At 35.7% G+C, this 12,060-nt stretch overlaps 1 protein-coding gene across 2 annotated transcripts in view; it reads left to right on the forward strand.

The window, feature by feature from the left end:
- The window catches only part of LOC149567614 (uncharacterized), a 131,846-nt gene that overhangs the window by 104,602 nt on the left and 15,184 nt on the right, over nt 1-12,060 (forward strand). Inside the window, exon 7 of one of the 2 annotated variants that reach the window (XM_089820861.1) lies at nt 11,528-11,587. The exons of the other annotated variant lie outside the window; for it this stretch is intronic. Coding sequence (XP_089676987.1) covers nt 11,528-11,587 — 60 coding nt within the window. The remainder of the gene's footprint in view (nt 1-11,527; nt 11,588-12,060) is intronic. 2 annotated transcript variants of the gene reach the window in all.

A 12,060-nucleotide genomic window follows, 5' to 3' on the forward strand; every position in this document is an offset into this window, starting at 1 on the left:
GGATCCTAGGACTAAGGAAATCATGGAAGGAAATGTAACTAGTGATGAAATCAAAATAATTGAAGAACTCATACTATATAGGGGAAGAATATTACTTGCAACAAATTCCAAACTTAAAGGTAAGGTTATGAGAGAATATCATGACAACCCTCTACCTAGACATACTGAATGCTACAAAACCTATAGGAAAATAAGGGAAAGATACTCATGGAAAGGCCAAAAGAAAGATGTTATAAAATATGTTCAGGAGTGTATAATATGCCAAAAAAATAAAGCTGAGCATGATTATCCAGCTGGGTTATTACAACCATTACCTATTCCAGAACAAAAATGGGAGAGCATTTCTATGGATTTCATTACAGGCTTACCTAAAGTGCAAGACAAAGACTCCATCATGGTAGTAGTAGATAGGTTAACCAAATATGCACATTTCTTTCCCATATCCATACATCTAAAGGCACCATAGATAGCAGAATTATTCTTTAAGGAAATTTTTAGATTACATGGGTTACCAAAGAATATCATTAGTGATAGAGATAGTAAATTTCTCAGCTTATTCTGGAAGGAACTTTTTAGATTAGTAGGAACTGAATTAACTCCCAACACCAGCTATCACCCCCAAACCGATGGACAAACTGAAATTGTTAACAAATGGATAGAAGGATATCTCAGAAACTATGTAACCGGACAACAAAATTCATGGATCAAATGGTTGTACTTGGGAGAATATTGTTATAATAATACTCATCACATGTCAATTGGAATGAGTCCATTTAAAGCATTATATGGATATGATGCTACTACATTTGGAGACCTAATCAATCAGGAAAGCAGAGTCCCTGGAGCCAAAGATTTCATTCAGCAAAGTATTGACATTATGAAGACTCTTAACGATAACCTCCGCCATGCTCAGAATCAACAGAAGATATATGCTAACCAGAAGCGAGTTGACAGGTCATTCCAAATTGGAGATCTAGTATTCCTGAGATTACAACCCTATAAACAATCTTCTATCAAAATCAGTGGAGCAAAAAAACTAAAGCCACGTTTCTATGGACCATACAGGATCCTAAGAAGGATAGGAGAGGTAGCATATGAAATAGAATTGCGGAAACATATAGTTCTGTGTGGTGATCTTCCACCATTAGACAGTGAAGGGAAGTTGATATTGGAGCCTGAGATTATTCTTGATGGACGTGAACGAAGATTAAGAAATTGGGCTATTCCAGAGTACTTGGTGAAGTGGAAAAATCTTCCCAGGGAAGATGCTTCATGCGTTGGAGAAGAAGTCCTTTCTCAGTCAACATTGCTTGGGGACAAGCAAAATCTGGAAGGGGGGACTGTAATGAACCTGGATTAATATATATATATATTTCTCTTCCGATGTAATGTAATAAATTCAAATATGTAAGATTGTTTTACTCAAATTATAATAAATAATTATTTTGAATGTTATTGTTTCAAATATTGTTTTATTTACTTCCAAGACCTTCGTGAACATTCATAACTATGAATGTATTATTTCACCATATATTAATATATAAATCCTACTAATATTATAAATGATTTGATTATTTAAACATCCTATAATACAAAGAAACCCTAAACTTTCCATTATTGTTACATTAAAACTTATAAATGATTACCGCAGCTTACTATACAAATATAATAAGCTGACTTATTAAATATAATGAACATTTTGAATTACACGAATAAGAAAGATAAAACTATAACTAAATTAATTTGAAAAGGCACGACGTCATACTCATGACTGTCGGATAACCTATAAAGAATCATATTAGGGTTAGGTCAAAAACATGAGAAAAGGGAAATCACACAAATTATAACAAACAGTGGACGCAGGATAATAATACTTGGTGCGCATTAAGTAGCATAAACGTTGTATCGGATACGAGAAAAGATTACACAGTATAGGCACTGTCGAAATTACTCCGCAGCAAGAATACAGGTACTATCACAAATCCCTCCTGTACGTTTCAAATAGCCGATTATCTAATGTTTGAAGGTATTGAAATAAATATTAGTTGTGTCTTATCACAATAATGTTAATGAATGCAATGTTATTACGTGGGATTATGAAATACGTAATTTCCTGTCTCGTGCCCCGACATATATCAAAATGGTTGGGTTTTAGCATGAGAGGATTATTACGTGCTCGCAATTTTATTACATTATGAACTCATGAGTATTATCACATGCATATTAAAAGTGGATATTATAAATAACGAGAAGTACTCAATGCTATTTAAATACATTTGCAATACTTATTCAGATTATCATATTTTACATTATATATATGCGCGCGATAATCAAAGATAAAATGAATATTGATACATAAGGTAATAATAAATATTGTATCAAAGGATATTAATACAATAAACTTATATATATATATATATATAGAAATTTGAATAACATCAAGATATACTTTGAATTATAGTGTTGAAGGTTGTACCTTAACCTGAATTGTGAAATCCTGAGATAGGGAGTTGGTGGAGGGAAAGGCGGAGTAATTTCGAGGACTTGTCCGATACGCTTGGACCTTGTTTCACGCGCCCTCTGCACCGTCATTCTACCGTCTCAGACTGATCATAATCAGGATGAAAGGTGACCTGACACTATGAGGAAAAATATTCCTTGAAAATCAATAAATTAATGATAATGCTCAACTCCTCACATAACTAATAGAAGAAAGGATCTTAGGTTGTTTGTTTAAAAAATTAATGATTTCCTAATTTATACCTAAATTGAATAGCAGGTTTAAAAAATTGAAAAAGTGGTCATTACAGATATCTTGGATTTGTAGAAAGCAGTTTTTAGTAGCTCAGAGTTCTACAGAAGCGGAATACATTGCAGCAACGATGGCCTATCGAGAAGCAGTCTAGCTGAGGAAGTTACTTGTGGGATTATTTGGGCAAACCATGAATCCTACGATTATTCATTGTGATAATCAGAGTTCCATTAAGCTCTTAGTGAATCCAGTTTTCCATGATAGGTCCAAGCATATTGAAATTCCTTACCATTATGTAAGAGATATGGTAGACAAGAATTCTATACAATTGGAATACATTTGCACTGTAGATCAGACAGTAGACATACTCACCAAACCTCTATCTAGAGTGAAGATAGAACATTTCAGGAGGAGACTTGGTATGGTTGAGTTGTAATCTATTTGTACTCTTTTGATCATTAATAAAATAATTTTATTTTATTAGGCTATTGACTATTATGGGCTCCACTGTGTGTATTCATTATTTAAAGAGGTGACGATCTCTGAAATAATGAACACTTGTATAAAAAGACATTATGAGAGATGACGATCTCTTAGATAATGTTCTAAACAGTAGATTTTACTATAAGATCTAGATGAGTTTTAGATCATATTGTGCTATTGACATTGCTATGTTCATGGGTCACAAATTGGATAAAGGAAGAATCTTAGTATTCTCTGAGTTTATCCTGTATTCTGGTAGATCTTAAAACTCAGGATCTTGTTGTGATATAGAAATACCAGTTTCTATGAAATCACACCTTGGATAAATGAAGAGATCACTTTTCAGATTTATCTTGTATAATATCACTAGTAGCAGTGATTTGTCATATTACAGGTTTAGTAATACGACTTTGTATCATGTGTTCTATGATAATGCACACTAAGAAGAAACTGATAGATATAGAGTATTAATTCTTGCTTATTCATCTGTATTGGTGTTGCTAGATATAATATCTCTTTGTAGGATTATCAGGTTAAGAGGGAGTGTTAAGAATATTAACCAAATAACCTATAGGTCTGATAGTACAGACTATACTTCCTCTTCTTATTATATATCTCTAAACTGGTAGTATAGCATATATATAAGTCTTCCTAGAAGCCAGTGAATTTTCAGGAAGCAATAGTATGATGCTTACCTAAACTAACACATAGTTAGTTAGGTGTTATTAATTTGTCTTCTCTAATCACCGACTTAGAGGGAGTTTAGTTAGTGCTAGTTTAGGAAGAGTTATGTCCCTTTGAGGGACATACCCTTTAGGAAGGATATATAGGGAGGTTATAGATGCAGATTAAGGACACACAGCTACAACAAAGTCTGCTCCTCTAAGCATCTATATCCTGCGAATAATATCAGAGATACTTCGTCACAATCAAAAGTCGAATATTCATTATTAGATCTGCATAAAATTAGGAATTAACTCATCAATATTCAGAATTCTTAGAAGACCATTCTCAGCATTTAAAGACTGGATTAAAAGTCTGATTCAGAGATAAGGAATTTGTAGAATCTTTACATTTGACAAAGTTATAACCGGTTGGGGTTATTACATCCTACCTCAACTATGCTAACTCTCTAAATGAATTTTTTTAGATTCTTCACATCAAACCCGTCTATCACTTTTTGGCTAAACTCTTCTAGGTTAGTAATAGAAGTTAGTACTCACCATGTTGTAGTACCAGCATTCTTGAGCTACATCTCCTAGGTGTAAGCCGACAAGCTTAATTTCTTCGTCCTTATATATGGGGGTTCAAGGAGAACTAGGTATCCGACTCCTGCAATCATGCTCTAGCTGTACCATTGTTTGATACATCATAAGCAGTTATAATGATCTTCCCCTGTCACCATGATATCCAATTACAGGTATCATAAATTGCTTTGATACTAGTGCAATATCCCTAAACAACTTCTATTAATGCTTTTTTGTTACTTTTGTAGGCCGTTGTCCTTATGACAAATCTGAATCTTCACTTACTGTATACAAGAAAAGGGATTGGATATGCAAATTGAGCTGTTTTGTAACAATGTGGAACTCCTTTGCCTTCAAATAGGTGGGTGGGATGCAAGAGATCTACACCCGCAATGATTATGTACTAGGTATTAGTGATGAACTCTGGTTTTCAACAGCAATGTCTGGATGATTCTCCTTCCAGCTGCTGTAGATGATCTGCACTCTCTGCTTGGTGACTGAACTGTAGTGAAATGTCCCCATGTTAATGGCATTACTCAAAAAATGGTGATTGGTCTGCAATAAGGTATGCTCAGATTTATAGTGACCCCATCCAATGATGGTTGGTGCTGAGACTTTAATCTCAAGTGCTGCTTGATGCGGTTCGTTTGCTCCTTTCTTTAATGCATAGATGTCCTTCTGAACTAGTTAAGGTATAGCATCCTCAAAAGCCTGGATGCTCTAGTGAGAAGATTATATTGTAAAAATGAATATTCGATTCACTATATGGTGAGTGAAAATTGTAATTATTTCCTTTTTGTTTAGGACTCAGAGGTCCAATTTTTAAGGGCCACAATTTAAACTTCCTTTTTTAATTTGTAATTTTTTTTTCTTTTCACTTTATTGTCTTATGTTTTATCATTCTTATTACTTTATATTATAAAATAACATGTACTAGATAACAGTTTGTGATTAATAATGGCAATTATTGGCAGAAGAAAAGAGACGTGATATGTATTTATAGCTAGTTTATTTATAGGTTTAAATAATAATCTAAACCTATTTTTGTTTTGAATAAATAATTAGAGGTCAAGATTTATAGGGTAGCTTGTTTATTGGTTGCAGTAACACATGTAGGGATTAGAGGAAGTTGGAATTATAAGTAATTCTGAGGGAATGAATCCTGAAGTATAAGATTTTAAAAATTCCTTTTTATTTGTGTAAATTAATTCCCTTGAAAAAAAATGAAATATGCCTTGATACTCCCTCTGATGTCAAAATTATAATATAGGGAAGCAATAAGAGGCAAAAAATACAAGAAAAAAAGACGAAACAAAGTGGGAAAAATAGGGCACCATAGTAAAAGGCATTTTGGGCAATAATAATGACCCACAACACATCTATTAGCAAATATTTAAGCTTGCTGACTTATTTTCCTACATTTGAGGTTATTGCACCCCCTTGTGAAGATCATTTTTTGTCAAGTAATGTAATGGGGTGATGTTGCTTTGTTGCATATGCCAAAAAGAAATGGAAATTATATAATTAAATGAATTGAAACATACTACTCTTACCTTTATGTTGAAGAAGGATGCACATGCTAATCTTAGTTTGCTTGTGGCAAGGGACATTACGAATGTAATAATAGTATGCAGAGATAGAGTCTAAGAGAACATATATGTGAATGTAGCATTAGTTTTCAAGAGTTCGTTTCTTGCCAAAGAGAGTAAGAGAGAGGTTTGTAAGGCTGAAGAGGGAAGCAAGGAGTGCATCACACAATCAATTAGGATCTCAATTAAAAAAAAAACGTGTAGAGTAATCAAAGGAATGGATTGGTCTTAAGGGCATCCTCTCAAACCAAAGTTGCAGCTATATTCATGTAAGTTTAGTTGTGAATCTTTTCAAGATGTGTTATAGTTATAAGAGATGAAGAAAAGGATGCAAAGAAGAAAGTGAGAGGCCTAGAAACAACACCATTCCTCAAGCGGAAGATTGGAAATAAGGGGCATAGGTGCACAATAAAGGAAAGGTGGTTTTTTGTTGAATCATAAGACTAGTCAATTCATCAAGGCTAGGAAACTTTGACATCTAAACCTAGATGCTTGGTAGTGATAGAATTTTGATAACTAGTTAAATATGAAGCATATCCCACACTTTGCATTCATCCATGTTGCTCTATTTGCTTTTTAAGTTTCTCATTTAACCATGTATTCACTATACTCTTCTTAATCATTTTTAAATGTATCATTGATAACATCTCCAATCAACTGTTGCATAATATAATCAACAATTTTTTTGGCTTATTATAGTATATTCAATATTACTGTTACAAAATAATATATACTCAAAACTTCATATGCTAGCAATGACACAAGTAAGGCTTCAGATAGAAACAGCGGTGCACACTAGGTCTGGAATGATGAGCCCCCTACTACTTTCTAGAATGGTCTTATTGCATGTGCTGATTGATTTGCTGCAGCAAATACAGAGTGGCAGCAGAGTATCGTATCATCCAAACTTCCATATTATCTTGGCGTTTTACTCAATTAATCATTGATGTAGCCCAAACCCTTCAAAACAATATCTCAGAAAATTGCACAACAAAAAAGTTTTAGAATGCTAGATTCTTCATTAAACTTTTCCAACTCTACTCTCCCCTACAACGAAAGAAAAACAACTACTTATTACAATTTCGAAAATTACCATATTTTGCAGATTTTCAGGAAAAACAGATTTTTCCATTTTTGGTAATTTTCAAAACCCATCCTACGAATCCTGATTTTTCCCAAGAAAAGCCCCCAACTAAGGCAAGATAAATTGCCAACTAATTTATGAAATCAAAAATACGATTTCAGATTTATTACAAAAACAACTTTCTTAAAAAACTAGATAAAAACACAAATTCAATTTCGAAGGCCAAGATGATATTTCAGGCTCCCGAAAAATGTTGAAATGGCCACCAATTGAGCTGAGTTCAATCGGCAATCCAAATAACTCCTTACGCAACTGCCTGTAAAATTTCAGCCAAAAACCACACCCGAGTGAAAATTTATGACCCTCGGAAGTAAATATCTACCAAAACTCACATCTGAGTCAATAGCCTTGATCCTCGGATGCTCCTGCATCATTCTCCCCTACTTGAAAAGAACGGAACTCCTACAAGTCCGGTTCTCAAATTGCTTCCATTTAGGCTCATCTAGCTTTTGCAAATCCCATTTTGTAATCCAAGTGCTATCTGTTGGTGCCAACCCTTCCCACTGCACGAGATATCTATTGTAGTCACCCTGGTGAGTCTGAACAGTCTTCTTGTCTAGAATCTGTGCAACCTGAAACCTTTTCTTGATGGGGATAGTGTGTGTCCAGTCTACTGCATCCTCATTTTCAATAGAGGCATCATCACCATGGAAAGTATATAAATCAGAAATATTAAACACAGGAGATATATCAAAACCATTGGGGAGCCCTACCTCATAAGCATTATCATTAATCTTCTTCAGAATCTTGCAGGGATCAATTTTCTTATATTTCAATTATGATAAGTCCCGGTAGGAAACCTCTCCTTTCTGAGATAAACCATCACTAGATCACCTGCACTGAAAACCTAATACCTTCTAATAGCATCTGTGGAAGCTTTGTACCGCTCATTGCTGTCCTTTAACTTCTGTCTCACATCTTCCTACAACTGGTAGAGCTGCTCTACAAGGGCTTCTCCATCATCACTGTCTCTATCGCCCAAGGGAAGTTACACCAAATTGATTACGACCATAAACAACTTGAAATGGTGACTTACAAGTTGACCTGATCACTGAGCTATTATAAGCAAATTTTGCCTAGGGCAATGCCAAATCCCATTGTTTGGGCTTCTCTCCAACAATACATCACAACAAATTACCCAAACTATGATTGACAACTTCTGTTTGTCCATCAATTTGTGGATGATAAGCACTATTGAACTGTAACTATGCCCCCATCTTCTTCCATAAGGTCCTCCAGAAATGACTCAAGAACTTAGTATCTCGATTAGAGGTGATTGTTTTTGGAACCCCATGCAATCTAACTATTTCAAAAAAGAATTAACTGAGCTGCCCTAGTGTCATCACTAGTTTTCTTACAAGCAATGAAATGAGCTATTTTTGAGAATCTGTTCACAACTACAAAGATAGAGTCATTACCTCATTGTGTAGGTGGCAGTTCCAATACAAAATCCATACTCAATTTTTTCCACAGTCCTATTGGTACTGGTAATGGCATGTACAATCCGGTGTTCTGGGAGTACCACTTGTCCACTTGACAAATTCGACACCTTTCCACAGACCTGATGATATCTCGCTTCATCTTTGGCCAGTAGTACTTATCTGCTACCAAAGCTATTGTTTTATCCTTCCCAAAATGCCTAGCTATACCACTGCTATGAAATTCTCTAATAATATTTTCTCGCATTGAGCCTACAGGAACACACAACTGCCTCCCCTTGAATAAATAACCATCTTGCATAAGATACTCACCTTGAATAGTTTTGCATGCCTAGGTACTAGATTCTTCAATTGATCAACAACTTCCCAAAAGTCACTATTAGATTCATACAAGTCTTTGATTGCATCAAAGCCAACCACTTCTGTTTCCATGATGGTCAGAAGAACAATTGCCTGCTCCAGTCATTTGCAACTTGATTCTGTTTCCTTGATTTATCAGAGCAAAAGTAAACCTCTGTAGGAAAGAGACCCATTTTGCATGTCTAGCGTTCAATTTCTTTTGTGTGGTCAAGTATTTCAGAGCAATATGGTCTGTAAACAATACAAATTCTTTGGCTACTAGATAATGCTTCCAGTGTCTCAAAGCTTGTACAATTGCATGGAATTCTATATCATATGTAGAATATTTCTTTTGCACATTATTCAATTTTTCATGCCCACACGTGAGGCATCACAATGCACTTCAAACACTTTATCAAAATCTGGTAGGGCTAGTATTGGAGCTTTAGTGACCACCTTTAAGTATTGAAAATTCTTTTCAGCCTCTTTGGTCCATGAAAACTCTCGACCCTTAGTGCAGTCTGTCATAGGTGCTACAATGCTGCTGAAATTACGAATGAACTTTCTATAGAAAGTAGCCAAGCCATGAAAACTAATCACCTCGGTGATACTATGTGGACTATGCCATTCAAGAGTGGCTCAAACTTTCTCTGGATCCATCTTGACACCATCTGTAGAAATGACGAACCTTGGAGAAACCAAACTTGCTTGCATGAACCTACACTTCTTCAAATTATTATAGTGTTCCTCTCTTCTCAATACCCCCAATATGATCCTTAGGTGTTGTAGCTGTTCTTCCCTTCTCTTACTAAAAATCATTATATCATCAAAATAAACTACTACAAACTTACCAATGTAGGAATGCAACATAATGTTCACGAGTCTCATAAAAGTACTAGGTGCGACAGTTGGATAAACCAAAAGGCATAACCTTCCATTCATACAAACCATCCCTAGTTTTGAAAGTAGTTTTCTACTCATCCACCTCTCAGATGTGGATTTGGTGGTACCCACTTCGTAGATCAATCTTAGAGAAATATGTTGCTCCAACAAGAACATCCATCATGTCATCCAAACGTGGGATAGGAAAACGAAACTTGATGGTTATTCTATTGATGGCTCGACTATTTGTGCACATCCTCCACGTTCCATCTTTCTTTGGGGTTAATAATGCTGGGACAACACAGGGGCTCATGCTTTCCTGTACTAAACTTTTTTGTATGAGCTCAGTGACCTGTTTGTCCCATTTAGCATGCTATGTTAGACTCATTCTGTATACTGTTTGATTAGGAAGACTTGCTCTTGGAATAAGATCAATAGGATGTTGGATATCTCGTTTTAGGGGAAGTCCACTAGGTAGCTCCTCTGGAATAACATCTGAATATTCTTCCAACACCGCAGCTACTTCTAGTGGTATAGTTAAGTCTTCCTCTTTCCCCTTTTGTACTACCAATGCATAACAACACCTTTCATCTCCTTGACAAGTTCTTTTTCAAATAGCATACTCTCAATTTTTCCATCACCCCTGAGAGGTAATAAGATTACCTTAGATCCATCCTTCTAGAAGGTGTAAATATTATTTTCCCCATTATGAATAACCTTTTTGTCATACTGCTAGGGACAACCCAAGAGGACATGGCATGCGTCCATTGGAATCACATCACACCATAGCTCATCCTTGTAGACCTTTCCTATGGAAAATTTAACAAGACACCTTTTATCTATTGTGACTTCACTTGCTTTTTTAAACCATGCAATCTGATAAGGATGAGAGTGCTTTTCACACTGGAGATTTAGTTTCTCCGCCATTTCTTTAGAAACCATATTCTCACAATTGCCTTCATCAATAATTACTTAACATACCTTTCCTCTTGAGATACACCTTGTCCGAAATATGTTGGTTCTAAACCATGAATCATCAATGCCTCTCTCCTCTACATCCTCCTTGGCTGGAACAATCATTGTCCTCCTCATCATGAGTCTTTCTCCGATATCCAGAGACACTTCTTGTTTAGATCCGTCATTGTCAGCCTAGGCTAGGTTCACTCTGGATGGCCCTTCTTGATTTCTATCTTGCATGTTAAAATTGGAACACTTGAAGGCCCTATGTCCTTCTCCACACCTAAAACAAGTGAGAGGCCTTATCTGGTTTTTCCAACCTCTTTCGCTTCCATAGCCTTGACCTCTCTGAAACACCCTTCCTCTTTCTTGATTTGGAGGATCTTGCCCAGTGTCTAAATTTTTTTCAAATCCTTGAAGAGACTCTCAACCATTATTAGAACCTCCCTGAAATAGAGTTGAGGTACCCCTTCGACCACCTCTATTCCTCTGGATATATTGCCTATTCTGCTTTTCTTCAAGCTTTACAGCTAATTGATAGGCTTCCTCCATACTATTAACACGATGCATGCTTAGTTCATCTTGGATAGAAAATTTTAGGCCATTTATGTATCTAGCAACCGTCTACTCATCATTTTCTTGATGCTCTATTCTCATAGATAACTTATAGAACTCATTTGTGTACTCGTGTGCAGGAGACAAATTTTGCTTCAAATTACGGAACTTACGAAAGAGGGCTTGTGAGTAATCCAAGGGTAAGAACTTTTCCCGAAGCTTTTTCTCCATCTTGCTCCACGTTTTGATCTTCTCCTTTTGTTTTTTGGTTCGTTCCTTCTAGAGGTGATCCCACCATATCATTGCATGTCCTTTTAATTTTGTGCATTCAAACTTCATCTTCTTTTCCTCCACCATAGGCTTCCATTGAAAAAAATTCCCCATCTCATTTAACCAGTCTATCAACTATTTTGGCTTAAGACTACTAGCATAGTCTGAAATTTTGATCTTGATCCCTTCATTTTTACTTTCTTAAGCCCGAAGCACTCCATCTTCATAGCTCAACTCTTCCAAGTGTTCTTCATTTTCTTCACTTTGATTAGCACCTCTTCGGTTTCCCTCTTCATCTAATTCGTTCTCTCCTTACTACTGGTATTCCTTGATTATCCATTCGCTCATTCAGCTATTCAATTTGCCTCTGCATATCCAGCATAAATCTTTGCATTGGAGTGAC

The sequence above is a fragment of the Cupressus sempervirens genome, chromosome 3, assembly GCF_028749045.1.
Source record: "Cupressus sempervirens isolate cs-2001-9-10 chromosome 3, ASM2874904v1, whole genome shotgun sequence".
NCBI lineage: Eukaryota > Viridiplantae > Streptophyta > Pinopsida > Cupressales > Cupressaceae > Cupressus > Cupressus sempervirens.